Here is a 16,544-nt window from a genome sequence, read left to right as displayed (position 1 = left end):
GTAGTGTACTTTATTCTTTGGTTCAGTACGAATACAGGGATACCAGATTTATATAGATTTGATGTTTTCATACATTTACAAAAATGAAACTCTTCTATACAAAAAATCTTAATTTTACTATATTCTGGTCGTAATAACTTTTTCATACTTCAGTGTACTGAGCTGTGTGTGGTGTAATTTTTTGCAAGATAACTTTTTCAATGCCTCCATTTTGAGGATTGTACAGCCTTTTGATCATTTTGTATTACAATTTTTATATGTTGAAAAATTGCGAAAAAGTGGCACTACAGACGGTCCCCTACTTAAGAACACCTGACTTACAGACGACCCCTAGTTACAAACGGACCTCTGGATTTTTGTAATTTACTTTGGTCCCAGGATAAAATAAACAGCTATAACAGTTACCACAGGTGTCTGCAATTAAGATTTATTGTTAATCCTGGTACTTATGACAACCTAACATTTTTAAAATCCAATTGTCAAAGACAAAATAAATATTGTCTGGAGTTACAATTATAAACTTTACAGTTCCGACTTACATACAAACTCAACTTAAGAACAAACCTACAGAACCTTTCTTGTACGTAACCCGGGGGCTGCCTGTATTTTCCATTACAACACTTGATATGCAGAACTGCCTAGCCAGGTTTCTACACAGCAGTTTTGGCGGCTATTTTTCCATGTGCCACCAGATGTTGTCATGGTCCTGGCAAGGAACCAAAGCGCTAAGCAATCTAACAAAGCTATATGTGCCTTTTAAAAACACAAAGAACATGGGTTAAAGTTGTCTTGAGATTTATATAATAGTGGTGGCTAAATAAAAATCACCTTTCTTATTCTGCGGTCCGGAACATAAAACTGTTGTGTGCAGGCCTAACTGTGTAACTTACTCAACATTACCTGTGATAGAAGAATGTGCTCCCTCCTGTGGGTTATGTCATTTGTATCTGATGAGAGAGACCTCTGATCAGATACAGAAATACATGTAATTCTGAGCAGGTCACAATGAGATCACATGACCTAACTGACAAGATGAGGCAGAGCTATCAAGGAATTACTAAAGTAAAAATACTAACTATCTTGTACATACTGAGGGAGGAGAGATATAATGGATGGGTGGAAAAAGTCACAGGAGGGTCTCTATAAACTACATATTGCCCCAATATTTTTCTGGACAGCATCGACCAAAAATCTTGACCCTAGTCGAGATCATCATCACAGGCACTGGTAACCTGGTAACAGGTTAAATGATGTTATACATATACTGTATTTATATATTCTAATTATTGATATTTTATTACAAAAATGTCTGCCAGTGGGGGCCAGGTGAATCCTAACATTTATATTTCTCCAGCTTTGACAGTCTCAGAGGACCTGTGTCTGCAGGAGTCTGATGACATCTCATTTGCAATTCCATGAATAAACAAATGCGGGAAGAATCCTGACATGTTTACTTCTCATTATAAAGCTGAGCTCGGTAATTCCGCCTCGCGGTGTATACAGCTCTCTATACGGGGAACACGTGGAGGAGAGTAATTGAATATAATGTGATTTTGCAAACCAGTACACATGGGTCGGTTGGCTGCACAAATTGAAATTGCATCTGTAGGCACAATATGTTGCAGCTGTTATGACAAATATATAGGAAGCCAAATCTTGACATAGGTATAAGTTATATTTGTCTATTCCATTCTTGGGAGAAAATAACAGATGAAGTGTTAAAAGGACATGGACCGAAAACTCAAGATTTTACACAGATGTAGGTTGGACTTTAGAATTAGTAAATTTGGTAACTTGTTTTCATTGGGGCAGAACTCTTCACATCACTAATAGGAAAAAAGTATGCTCCCTTAAAGTATAATATTCAATACTAATTAACCCCTTAACAACTTGGTCCTTTTCAATTTTTGTTTGTTTTCCATGTATGTAGCCTTATGAGGGCTTGTTTTCTGTGTAACAAATTAGGGCCAGTGCAGTCATGAAGATACCGAGTTTATACACTTTTGTTGCAATAATGCCTAAAATAAAATGTAATCTTTCGGAGGAAAAATGTCTCTATATCTCCATGTTCTGCTAACTAAAACGTTATCATACTTTGATATAATGAGCTGTGTAGGTGAACATTTTTGCAGGACAAGCTGATGTTTTCATTGATACCATGTTAAGAAAATTATGACCTTATGATAATTAGTTTTTACTATTTATGGGACTTCAAGGGTGACTGAAACCAATGTGGTATGACCACTTGTAAAATACACTGAAATACAATTGTATTTTATATATATATATTTACTTCCTGCTTCTAGCAGGGTATGATAGTGATGGTTCAGTTGGGAGCAACCAATTTCTGACGCCACTATCAATGATATTGGGGTGGGGAGGGGATTCGTCAGCATAAAGGTGAGGGTGCTCTTGCTACATTTATGTTAAACAGCCACGTTCAACCACAGAGCCTAAAAATGTTAGCATGTAGGTCAACAATTTGTTTTCAAAAGGTTCAAATCCTTAATTGTTTGCTTGTATTATTTTGATATAGAGCTCCATATTTCCTACTATACTGATTTCTGAGTCATTTCATAGGTGGTTGATGGTTACCTTTGAAAACAGACACAAGTCTAGCTCTATTCTCTTTCACACATGTGACCCAAATGCATTACTCCCTGGTAATAGGAAACCAGAACACTACTGATTCTGGCAAAGTATATCAGGTGTCTTAATATGCATTTAAGAAAGTTAAAGGCTCATTATCTGAACCTCTGAACCATAGCATGGTATCAATGAAATTAATGTACCCAGGTATGTCTACAATGCAATATTATCTAGAAAACAATTGTTTTGGTTTTTTTTATTGTTATATCCTATATGCAATAATATAATGCTATGGGAGGCAATGCACAACAACAGAGAACTCAGAGCTTTGTAAAATGCCAATTGCAGTAAAAGTTTATGCCTATGGATATGCTTTCACCTCAGCTGAGCAAACTGTATAATTTCTTTGCATCACTTGTTTTTATACCACAGTCACTCCTAAAGTTGCATTGAAATTTCAACTAGTTTATTCAATGCTACAACCTCACATCTCAGTTTTGCCATTTGCTAGGTAGCAGCTGTACTGATACTGATGTGCTTTGGTGCATTGTAAAAGAAATAAGGATCTTATCAGCTGCCCTGTATTAATATATATATCAATTGATTCTAATTAGATTCTCTGTTATCTTGCAGGAACAGGACCAAATCTTGCCAGTGATCCAATCCTCTACACTTTCCTGTTGATATTTTATCAGCTCGTCTTCTTACTATTCAACCACTGATGGACCATTTTGTGAACCATTCCTGTACCAACCAAACAGCCCATAGGAACTTTATCCAAATCCCTCCCTTTATGAAAGCTGCAAATCTAGAAAGGACAGAAAATAAGACTGAATGAAGCATGGCAAACACTTCACAGTGAAAAATAAAAGTCTAAAAAAAAGTAAAAAATACATATTTTTGGAGAAACTTATAAGAAATGAACCACCCAAAATAACGTGCGTAGTTTCCTACAAACGCAAGAAACGTTTGGTTCCCACATTGCTGCGTGCGTGGCCATTATGATTTCCTGATGTCCGAACACGATTACAAGATCCATAACTTTTCTGCCATTTTCCTTTAAAAAAAATTATTTGTTGTCCTTTTTGCACGGACTGTTGAACAGTTATTTTTATGATGATTTGAAAATTTATTGAGTTGACAGAGTTCTCCCACAGAAAAAAGGAATATTTTTAATTAGAATGTGTTAAATGTTTTGTATTTCTTTTTTTTATTATTTTGCCCTACTTTTTTTTTTATTAAATTATTTCATTTCAGTAATTTCTTTTTTCGTCAAAAGCCACATGTCAAATCCATTATTACTCACCATCAATAATATTTATTTTTAAATAAAGATTGGAAACAAGAAAAGAAAAAATGTTTATAACAAAAAAAAAACTGTATTGTATAATGCTGAATAACAGTTGAATAAAATGATTTTGAGATAAGATATTTATATTCAGTAAAAGGTTCTTTTGAATTATACAATTTTTTTTAAGTAACATGAAGCACCTTGGCCCAAAGAAAAATCTATAACAGGCACAACTATGCTGCTCTATTTTTTTTAATATTGGTATCCTATAGCAACCTTTAGAGTCTTTGGGTATGATTACCAGCACTGCACTAGAGCTATGGCCCTAAACCTGTCAACAGGATTTGATAGTTCTTCAATCATCCATTATAATTTTCTATTTCCAAGTAGAAATCTGGGCTAAAAACATTGCCAACATATTCATAGAATAGATCATCAACATCAGATCACCCATAGATCAGCCCCCCATAGATCAGCTATTTTCAGCCGCGGATCAAAAGCAAATGCAACAGGAAGGATTGAATTTCAGTGAAGTCGCCAGGTTACTGTAGATCAGCTTCCATTTCTTGAAGCTAAGCTGATCTGCTGGGGATGGGGGGTGTTGGAGCTCTATCAATCCTATATAAATAACCAATAAAACTTCTTTAATCTGTATTTTATCATTAAAATATGTACAGTTAGTTGCTTACAGTTTTGATGCAATCCTGGTGGACAAAAAAGTTATGATTTTGGTCTAGGGCTTGACCACATAATTTCCTGAGATTTGTCTACACAAGATTTGTCTACGCAAATTATAAAACTCTTAGATAAATTATAATATAAGGCCTGCGGGAGAGCAAATTAGATTTTGTATCCCGTACATGGATTATGTGGGTTTCCTTAATACAATAAACCATCTTTCCCGGGTACATTGTTTTCATTAGAATGAATTGCCCAATTGCTCTCCACCAGGAGAAACGTTAAAGGACACCTGTCGGCTAAGAAAAATTGTCCATAGCCCTCTTCCATCAATGTCACTGTCAGAATCATTGATGTAGCAGAACATTAGCAGTCCGATCGCCTTCCATTTCTTGTAGCGGTCTGGCGTATTTACGAGAGGGCCATCCGAGGGGAGGTGCGGTCACCGCAGGCATCTTCAGAGACAGAAGAGAGAGGAGTGCCTGGATGCCCCCTCATGAATACGCCAGACCACTGCAAGATATAGTCGGCGATCAGAATGCTAAGTGCCACAGTGTGGCAGTGCTTATCGGTATGTTCAATGATTTAAACAGTGGCTTTAGTGTAAGAGGACTAGGAACAATTTTTCATTAGTATGTAAAGCTAGTCTTGTTTTTTTTAGCTGACAGGTTCCCTTTAATGCTAATTTGTACATGACATATGTTGTGATAGGTGGACACCTTTATAATGCTATACATTGTTTTCAAGAGATCTCCAATCTTCTAGTTACAGAGCTGTAGTAGACAGTAGTAGTAAAGAGACCTTAAGGACAATAACCAAAATTACAAGCAGTTCTTTGGAACATTTTAAGGCAAAGGTGCAAGGTGATGACTACCATTGTAGTAAACAGATCACTGATATAGGAAACTGGATGTAAAGTGAACTAGGGTTGCACGGTGCATCAAAACTTACATTGGTACGTATCCAATACTTTCAAAGCCAGAACGGTTCACTACCAGGTTTGTGTTACTTGCGGTACTGAGTGACTTCCACAGACTCTACAGACATAAGGCAGGGAATCCTCTGTGTAGATGTTTCGAGTTAGCGGCATATATCTGTCCATATATGGAGTCTCTACATCTCCCAGGGCTTCCCCTGAGCAGACATCGGAGATGTCTCAGGTTAGCGGCAGAGCAGGGAGCATGTCATCAAGGAGATATTACCATCTGCCTGTATATGGTCTCCACATCTCTAAGGGTTCCCCAGACAAAAGGTCTCTATTTAATTCAGCCCGGGATTTGAACCCAAAACCTCCACACTCCACCTGCTATCTAGAGACAGCACCTCTATCCACTAGGCTATGGGCTTAGTGGTTGTCTATGGGAGGATTTTATGTAACTAAGAGCTTCACTGTTACACTGGCTTAATGCGCTGATATAGAAAGATGGATCTTCTCAGAGATTATTATTATTAAGATGATTATTATTATGGAGATGATAATGATGATTATTATTATGGAGTGATTATTATTATTGAGATGATGATTATTATTATTGAGATTATAATATTTCTAATATATAATACAGTTAAATTAAATGAATAAAAATGTATAAGCCAAAAAATAAGGGCTCATTCAGATGGATGTGTCTGCAAAAATGCAGACGTGATGTCTGTGATCAGTCCATATTGTACCCATACGCCATCCATTTTTTTCACATATGCAAAAAAAGCTGATGGGTTTTCTAATATACTTCTTGCCCTGCACAATAACGCATGCTGCATTTTTTTTTCTCACTGTCTGCACATGCATGAAAAAAAAAACATGTGAACAGACCCATAAGAAACAGTGAGGCCGTTTGCCATCCGCAAGAAAAGGATAGCATACGGATACCAAAAATACCTGTCTAAATGAGCGCTAAATTACACTATTTAATATAGTATTTTATATTACCATCACCAGGATAACCTTTACAACACATACACTACAATGTCATAAAGCACTAAAGCTTCTCCTGTTAAATCACTGGTAAACATTACTGATCGCATATGTTTCAATGGAATCTGTAGAGATGCATATAGAAAGATTACTCAAATACTTGGCAACCCAGATGTTGAAGCAATTTAAAAAAAATTGCCTGGGAAGTCATAAACCCTATGAAAAACACTGTATGACCCAAACCAGAGAGCTTGACATGCTTAAATTTTCCATGAAGACATGTTTCTCAGGATAACAAAATAACAAATTCTCTATTTCAATGTTGTTAAAAAGATACGGCATTTCACAGAAATCATTCCAACCTGTCTCTATCAGTCCTGGTGTACAAAATTTTGGTTGCCCCTAGACCCTGGATCTTCTGAGTTTAGGGTTGGCAGACCCCTTGCTCTTCTGTCTGACCTGCCCTGAGCTGTTCTCTGCTCTCTGCCTCTAGTGCCCACCCTTCTATTTCAGGAGGAGCTCACACATACTGACTTTCTGCTGGCAAACAGTATGAGGAGAGTAAAGCTACAGGCAGTTAAGGTCTTTATCCAGGGGAGGGGGATGCACAACAAATCTGACAGTATGTGATATAGATGAAATATAGAAGAGCTGTGTATATTATGTCTGTGATAATAGAGTCATGTGTAATATACATATCATGGATTTCATCAACCCATCTCTGATCCGTGTCAACTCTCTTTCTTTGTGTCAGATACTAGTGAATATTCAGAAGCTAAATGGAAGTGTATAGAAACCTGAACCCACATAATCTAACCACATTGTCAGCACACAGCACTAGTGGGATCATAATGTGTCTGCTTAGAGAGTGAGTTATATGAGCTAAAACCGCAATAAAACTGAGTAAAATTGTAAATTAAAGGACATCTATCACCAGATCAAGGATTGTAAACCTTGCGCCCCCTTTTGCAGGTTCAGCTCTTCTTTTAGCTTCTTATGCCTGGTTTTTTACAAAATAGACTTTTTAAAATTAGGCAATTGAGCCTGAGGGGCTCCAGGCTCCATAGGAGTTAATGGAGTCTGGAGCCCATCAGGCTCATTTGCCTAGTTTTAAAGCCCTTTTTTCTTAAAAACAAGAGCATAGAAAGCTAAAAGACGAGCTGATCCTGTCGGGGGGGGAGGGAGGGCACACCAGTATGTCAGTGTGCTTGGTTTACAATCCTTGATCTTGTGATAGATGTCCTTTGAGGGGTTAAAAATGATCTTTAGTGTATAAACATCACTAGGGGATTGAAATTTGAGAATTTTCTTTCATGGGCAAACCACTATAATTGTACTAGAATGTTACAGAACTCTTCATGATCATGGTAATGTATTATTCATATAAAACCAGTAAATACCATTGAGTAGGAGACAAACCGCAGCATTGCTGCAGAAAGTCAGAAAGGGCATTCAGCACAACAAAAACATTTTCCCAGTGGAAATCCACCTCTGATTTCCCAAGGATAATAATAATAATTCCTTTATTTATATGGCACACACAGATTACGCAGTGCTGCTAATGGGGCTTACAATCAATCAAGGATGTCAATTTTTGCACTGCTAAATTTTTAGGTAACTTATGCAGCATAACTGCAAATACTTTTTTAAAATATTTATAACATGGATGGCATTGGTTTAATTTTTATCTAATTTTCAGCAACTTTTTTTGAAATATATTTTTTCTTGAATTTTTTAACAGAAAAACAAAAAAATAAAGTAGGATACAGTAAATATAAGTCCCTGAGAAATGGATATTACCAAAGTAATACAGCAATACAATAAAACGGGGGGAGTAGAAAGAGGAGGCAATCGACAAAATAACAGTAACAACATATGGGTACACTCAGTGCTAACAGTTTATCACTTTACTTTATCCACTTACTACACAAAAACTACACCCAGAGGTGGTAAATATGTCCGGAACAGAAAGTTCCATGTAATCAAACCATTTTTCTCCGGGGTCTCCTGTAAACCTTAACAACGCCGGTCCTTTTAGCAATTATGTGCTTTAGGGTGCACTTTCTGCAACTTTTTTAACATTATGGGCACGTTTACTAAGAAAGACCGAAACTTTACTAAAATTGCTCTTTCCGTGTATAAGGTTGGGTGCGACCGATTCATTAAGAACGTGCACCGGAAATCACAAATCTGTTGCTTCCCTGCACTGGCCCAACAGAGTTCACCAACTTTTTTGTGGTGCACCTCTAACATAGGGCATGCGACACATTTTACATGTCAGTTGGACCAAGCAGCAGCACGCCCCCTAATTTGTGTTGCGTGGAGGCTAGCGCAGCTGCCCCACAAAAGGGTTGCGTGCGACACAATAGCATCGCAGACACTTCTTAAATACCTGTGTTATCCCCCACAAGAACGTGTACAGTCCGACAAAAGTGCGTGGCAAAGCCTTTAGTAAATGTGCCCTTATGCGTCTGTCATGGGCACCCCCGCGATCCATACCGCGGATCGCGGGTGCACCCGTGCCTCTCTCCGCTGCCCCGGTCCCGCTCCTGCGCACTCACCCCTCCTGGCTCCCGCTCCCGTCCGGACTAGGTCTCCGGACGGCCCTTTAAATCTTGAGACAGTGCCGCGCGCGCCCAAGGGAGCGGGGCCGCGCGCGGCACTGTCTCAAGATTTAAAGGGCCAGTGCGCAGGTGATTGGCGCTGGTCATTTCCTGTCTTGTATTTAACCCTTTGTCTCCCATCATTCCCTGCCGGATCTTTGTGCCTCATAGCCTTAGAGAAAGCTTCCAAGCGAGTAGTTCTGCGTTCCTGTGTATTCCTGTATTCCTGCGTTCCTGTGTGTTCCCGTGTGTTCCCGCTCCTGAGTCCTGTGTTGCCGTGTTACCCGAGTTCCTCCGTGTTGCTGTGTTCCGTGTGCCTGTGTTCCCGTTCCCACCTGCCTGGACCTCCTGTTGCTGACCCCAGACTTGGACTTCACGTTGCATCTCTGCCGCCTGCCCTGACCCTGTGCCTGGACCTGACTACAAGATTGTCATCCGCTAAGGTACCTCGACCTCAGCTGCCACCGTGGGCTAGTCACACCTGGGAACGACCTAGTGGTATCCTGCCGCAGCAAGTCCAACCCGCTTTGCGGCGGGCTCTGGTGAATACCAGGTGCCGCTAGGCTCCGGTCCCGGGTGTTGGCTAGTTCCATCTCCCGCGGTGGTCCAGAGGATCCACTGATCCTGACAGCGTCCTTGGACTTAGAAGGATAATCTGCTACAAACAGACCTCTTTCCTTTGCACTTTATGCTCAGGATTTTCCAAAGTCAAGAGTTATAGCGTTCTACTGTGAAAGACAATTGATTATAGGAACTATAGCAGTGAAGGCAAACCTTTTGGACACCGAGTGCCCAAACTACAACCAAAACCCACGTATTTTTCGCAAAGTGCTAGTGTGACAATTCAAGCAGTAACTTATTACTCCCTGCTCTTTCACAGGTTTAAATTGTATAAGCACCTGAGGATACCGATACAGTAGAAAGAAGGAGAAGAAGTTTGGATTATCATTGTAGCTTTCTTCTAGGGTCCTGGGAATGCAACAGGCCTTGAGTCCTGTCTGGCGAACCCTGCCCTGGGGAGATGGCAAGGGTGCCCATATAGAGGGCTCTGAGTGCTACCTCTGGCACCCGTGCCATAGGTTCGCCACCACTGAACTATAGGAACTTCATTGATTTGTATAGGCTTCCTGCAATGTTTTAACTTTATGATGAGTGAACCTAGGGTAAAATTGATAGAGTGGGGTGGAGGTGAGGAGTTTAATGGAATTTACCTTTAAATAGGTCTATTGTATCATCGAGTCAACATGCTGGAGTCCGCACCAAGTTTCCAACACACCAGGACATGAACCATTTAAGAAAAACATTGCATATTGTAGAACTAGATGCCAAAAGAAATAAGAGAGAAGCGTTCTCAGCATGTACCATTAGCAGATATTTTTAGACTCTGCTACCTGTGAATTTAAAAAAAGGCAAGAAATTCCATTCTATAGAAGTGAATTACAATACAAGAGGCAAAGAGCACAGCAGGGAATGAAAATGAATGGAAGGAAAGATGGAAAATATATGCAGATGCCAATGAGCAGACATTTAAAAGTATTATCTCTGCTAAACAAGAGCCCAGAGTGTTGATGAGAAGACAGAGGAAGCGACAGAGGTCACATCATCGCATTATTGTGCAGACATAAAACACAGCAGTACCCGGAGACAGAGGCGAAGAGGGGGGAGGGAGAGGAACCAATGTACTAATCACCAGACACAGAAAGGTGATCTAAATTCTAAAGAACTGAGTGATCCAGAGTCCGTAGAGCGGAGACGCAGGGAATGTCAAGGGATATTTATAGCTTTATGAATTCATTTTATTGTTTTTTTATTTAATTAATTTTTCTATGATGCTTGGATCAAATATCTATTTACAGTCTGCATTCGGAAAGATTTTCATTTTATCCTAAAAGTATTTGAGGTGAGGAGTAAATACATTTCTTTTTTACACTTGTTATTTTTGTTAATTAATAGCAGTAATGGAATTATTGTATAATTTGTATTATGAATATTTTATTATAACTGCAAATATTTGATTATAATCATCATTCCTTATGTTAATGTACGGTATTAGTAGAATTGTACTGATTTTCTATTTGTTCCTCTTATTTGTGGTTTATTTCTTGTATTATTGTATTACTATCTGCTATGGATTTTTATGTATGCTCTTCCAGGATGGAGGAAATTTACAGAAATCAAAAACTGATGTTAAACAGAAGTCTTCTATCAGTTGCGATAAACAGTAATGCGATAAACAGGTCATGGTAATGGAAGTATGACAGTTTATGCACCTCCTTGGAAACAAGTGGTAAACGGAAAGGTTGTGTTTACCATCAGTATTAGATTTGGTTAAGAGCAAAGATTTACAAAACATTTGAATATACCAACAAAACCAAAGGTATAGAGCAGCGAACCTTTTAGCGATCGAGTGCCCAATTGCAAGCCAAAACCCACTTATCTACCACAAAGTGCCAACATGGTAATTTATAGCAATATTACCTACATAAAGGCCAAATAATACTGCCACATGTTTACCACCACTATTAGTATGCATAACACAGACATACAGTACACACATATTATACAGTATGCATAACACAGACATACAGTACACACATATATACAATATGGATAACACAGACATACAGTACACACATATATACAATATGCATAACACAGACATACAGTACACACATATATACAATATGCATAACACAGAGATACAATACACACATATATACAGTATGCATGGCACAGATATATACACATATACACACAAATATGCACAGCACAGATACAGACACACACATGTGCATAACAAAGACATATTATATATCTGTGTTATGCATATGTGTGTAAATGTCACATATACACACATATATATGCATAGCACAGGTATATATGTATGTGATCTGTATAAACACATTTTAGACACTGTACAACTTACAGTTATCTATGAGGAAGACACACAGCAGCCTCTGGATGTTCCGGGTCAAAGCATCCCCCTCCCCCTCTCTCTCTGTCCCGGCTCCACTCCAGGTCTCCTAGTAGGAGGGGGAGGTACAAGCTTCACCCCCACTGCTTCCTGCTCCCAGCGCTGCACTGGGAACTTCTTATAGAGCAGCGGCTCCTCTAACAGGAGCACAGACATTGTCCTGGACCCGGCCAAGTGCTGCATCTGAGGTGCCAGCAGGTCCTCAGTTTAGAAAAACTGCATCTACCCCGTGCAGTGTGACCTGTCTGCTATGCATATGAGCGCAAGGGGCAGATGCTGTTCTTCTAAACTGTGGACTTGCGGGCCTCTGCACACGGTGGAGGATGATGGCATGTGTGCCAGCAGAGAGGGCTCTGCGTGCCCTGTCTGGCACGTGTGCCATAGGTTCGCCACCACTGGTATAGAGTTTCTGAAATATTGAGGGTCATTTACTAAGGGCCCGAATCCCGTTTTTCTGTCAGGTTCCCTGAATTGCCCCAGGTTTTTGGTGCACGCGATCGGATTGTGGCGCATCGGCGCCGGCATGAACGTGGCGGAAATCGGGCTGCGTGGCCATAAGAAAACCCGACGGATTCGGAAAAACCGCCGTATTTAAAAAAAAAGAAAGTGTCGCTTGACACATGCTTACCTGCACCCAGCAACGGACGGACTTCAGCGCAGCAGCGACACCTGGTGGACATCGGGCACACTACCTTAGAGAATCGCCGGAAGACCTGAATCCTCCACAGAGAACGCGCCACTGGATCGCGACAGGACCGGGTAAGTAAATCTGCCCCATTGTATCAGCTCTATAAATAATTACGCTATGTATATCCCTAGTGCAGGGTATTCCAGATGTATCTGATGTAGTTTAGAATCAGGTAAAGAATATAAACTAAAAAAAAATAAGAACAAAAATTATGTTATCAGCTCATCCTCATCTCTGTTGGAATTCAGAATGTGTGCACTTTGGTGCAAAATTGGTCTCAGTTAAGAAATGGTGGACTAAAAAATAATGGTTTGGGGGTTGGTGCATGCATTGGGAGGCTGTTCAGCGTCTGGCCCGTGTATTGAGAGGTTCTGCTGCTCATGTGACTCATGTTTTGTTAATTAAACCAACAAGTCCACATACACTCACCGGCCACTTTATTAGGTACACCATGCTAGTAATGGGTTGGACCCCCTTTTGACTTCAGAACTGCCTCAATTCTTCGTGGCATAGATTCAACAAGGTGCTGGAAGCATTCCTCAGAGATTTTGGTCCATATTGACATGATGGCATCACACAGTTGCCCCAGATTTGTCGGCTGCACATCCATGATGCGAATCTCCCGTTCCACCACATCCCAAAGATGCTCTATTGGATTGAGATCTGGTGACTGTGGAGGCCATTTGAGTACAGTGAACTCATTGTCATGTTCAAGAAACCAGTCTGAGATGATTCCAGCTTTATGACATGGCGCATTATCCTGCTGAAAGTAGCCATCAGATGTTGGGTACATTGTGGTCATAAAGGGATGGACATGGTCAGCAACAATACTCAGGTAGGCTGTGGCGTTGCAAAGATGCTCAATTGGTACCAAGGGGCCCAAAGAGTACCAAGAAAATATTCCCCACACCATGACACCACCACCACCAGCCTGAACCGTTGATACAAGGCAGGATGGATCCATGCTTTCATGTTGTTGACGCCAAATTCTGACCCTACCATCCGAATGTCGCAGCAGAAATCGAGACTCATCAGACCAGGCAACGTTTTTCCAATCTTCTACTGTCCAATTTCGATGAGCTTGTGGAAATTGTAGCCTCAGTTTCCTGTTCTTAGCTGAAAGGAGTGGCACCCGGTGTGGTCTTCTGCTGCTGTAGCCCAACTGCCTCAAAGTTCGACGTACTGTGCATTCAGAGATGCTCTTCTGCCTACCTTGGTTGTAACGGGTGGTGATTTGAGTCACTGTTGCCTTTCTATCAGCTCGAACCAGTCTGCCCATTCTCCTCTGACCTCTGGCATCAACAAGGCATTTCCACCCACAGAACTGCCGCTCACTGGATGTTTTTTCTTTTTTGGACCATTCTCTGTAAACCCTAGAGATGGTTGTGCGTGAAAATCCCAGTAGATCAGCAGTTTCTGAAATACTCAGACCAGCCCTTCAGGCACCAACAACCATGCCACGTTCAAAGGCACTCAAATCACCTTTCTTCCCCATACTGATGCTCGGTTTGAACTGCAGGAGATTGTCTTGACCATGTCTACATGCCTAAATGCACTGAGTTGCCGCCATGTGATTGGCTGATTAGAAATTAAGTGTTAACGAGCAGTTGGACAGGTGTACCTAATAAAGTGGCCGGTGAGTGTATTTAACCCTTACCATGCTTTCTTGCAGCTACTGGCTCTTTAGACAAGGAGTCTAAGGGTTCAACCTCCTGCCATACTTATGATTTTCACCGCCATCAAGGCTTTCCATTATCTTCTTCCATTATGGAGAATAACAGAGAACAGCAGTAAATGGATGCCACCATTTTTCATGGATTTAGACTCAGGATGGTAACTTCTACCATATCTTATGACAAAAAAACATATACAGCAATTGGCATTATTAATACAGCTATTAATACAGTAGACGGGATGCAAGGAATCCTTCTACAAAGCTTCTGTCTACTGCTGGTCTCCATTGTTCTCCTCCATAATAGAAACAGATAATGGAAACCTCTATGTAAAAACTGAGGACCTGTGGGGGGAGGGGGCCCTGCCAAAACACCTTGCTATGGGGCCCATAAAATACTATAGACCAGTAACCATGCCAGGATGGATATAGTGATGTTTCCACTTTTGTTAATGCATCCTGGTACACTGGAACTTCGAGGGCCCAACGAAATTCATACATGCTGAAAAAAGTGGGGTAACAGCATTGGAAATATGTCCTTTAGTCTGAGTGCCATATTTCCAGTGTACTTAAAAGAGAAAAATGCAGTAAACATAATGTCAAACCTTGTATCTATAGTATATCGATCTACATACAAACATTTACAGTGTATGTACTGCATCTATGATCCATTTCATAAGCAAAAGGAATCTCACATAGCACAGATAAGTTGCAATAGCTTCAAATCCATTTAAAAAAAGGAAAAAAATTGCTATGAATTTCACAAGATACAGGTGGATAGTAATGACTTAAATTAAAATGGAGCGTATTGAGTCAGGCACTGGCTGTGCGACAATCGCAGGATTTCATAAGCATTTCGGAGGGGCTCGCTGGCTCAATCTATTGTGAAAAATTGCTCATTCCTGACAACATAATTATATTACTTTCAAAGAAGTGGATAATAAGAGATCTCGCAGGGCAACTGCGCTCTGAAAACTTCGGTCTTGTTTCTGAGCAGTAATTACAATCTTGCCGGTGGTTTTGTATATTTTGTAAAGGTAATGGAGTTTTTGTGTGTAAATAAAAACAGGAGAAAATGCATCTTTTTCACAAAGAAAATTTAAAAAAATGTTTCTTTCTTTTAATTATTGCCACTTTTCTGCAATAACAATACAAGAGTCACATGTTTGTTAGTTTTTATTTTTTTTTTTCTGCTCTTCCTGTTTGCTTGTGATATCGTGAGATTAATGGGACAAAGCTAATCATTACACACCACTTATCTCAGGAATCATCCATCTGTATTTCACATAGTCTTCAAAATAGGAATAGTTCAAAATATAAAGTGTGCATCAGCAGACACCCCTCAAATTAACAACAGAACCAAGTTCCAATCATTAATGCACATCAGGGCTCTATACGGAAATACAGCATCTAAATTGTGGGTTGTACAGGAATACAGCACTAGAATTTGGTTACATACAGAAATACAGCACCAGTCCAAAGGTTATTATGACGATGAGATAAAAGGCAAAGAAAGTGCTCTGATGAGTACAAATGGAAAAAAACAAGGGATGAGGAGGCTAACAGGAGGACCTATCAAGTTTGGTAGAGGAAGCCTGATGTTATTGGGCCATTTCACAGCAAAAGCCAATGACCAGGATTAGTGGTCCTCAATGCACTGCACCATCACTTTTTGGCCCAATACTAGCCACTACACCCTCCTCCACATCCACTCACTGAGATCAGAAAACCAGAGTAATCAGAGTAAGCAATAGAATACAATAGAAAGCACAAGCATGGTAGGGAGCTGAGATATGATAATACAACCAGCGAGGTCTGATGGAACGAAACAGGCATATAAAGCAGGGCTAGTAACCCCTACTGGACAGAGCTGAACTGCAGAGAGCAGGGTGTGGATCAATAAACCCAACTCACAACAAAGGCTAAAGGCATGACCTTTACAGGAAATAGATTGAAGAAAGAACTGTATTCATATTCATGTGAGTTGACCAGTACGCACCAACTTTAGGACCATTTAGAAGAGACCTGTAATGAGGTTTTGGTTGAGGCATACTTGAATCTCACCCAGAACGTGCCCAGAGAGCTGCAAGAAATGTTGAAAGCCAAAGGAAGATTTAAGGAATACTAAAAAAAA

The 16,544-nt window shown here is 40.1% G+C and overlaps 1 protein-coding gene across 1 annotated transcript in view; it reads left to right on the top strand.

The window, feature by feature from the left end:
* VSTM2B (V-set and transmembrane domain containing 2B) overlaps positions 1-4,018 on the top strand; it is a 50,227-nt gene extending 46,209 nt beyond the window's left edge. Inside the window, exon 6 of the mRNA XM_072117202.1 lies at positions 3,223-4,018. Within this exon, the coding sequence (XP_071973303.1) occupies positions 3,223-3,311 (89 nt within the window). The 3' untranslated portion in view covers positions 3,312-4,018. The remainder of the gene's footprint in view (positions 1-3,222) is intronic.
* Positions 4,019-16,544: the final 12,526 nt, after the last annotated feature.

This window comes from Engystomops pustulosus, chromosome 7 (genome assembly GCF_040894005.1).
Source record: "Engystomops pustulosus chromosome 7, aEngPut4.maternal, whole genome shotgun sequence".
Taxonomy (NCBI): Eukaryota; Metazoa; Chordata; class Amphibia; order Anura; family Leptodactylidae; genus Engystomops; species Engystomops pustulosus.
The sequence above is the reverse complement of the archived record's forward strand: the minus strand, read 5'-3'. Positions and strand labels throughout refer to the sequence as shown.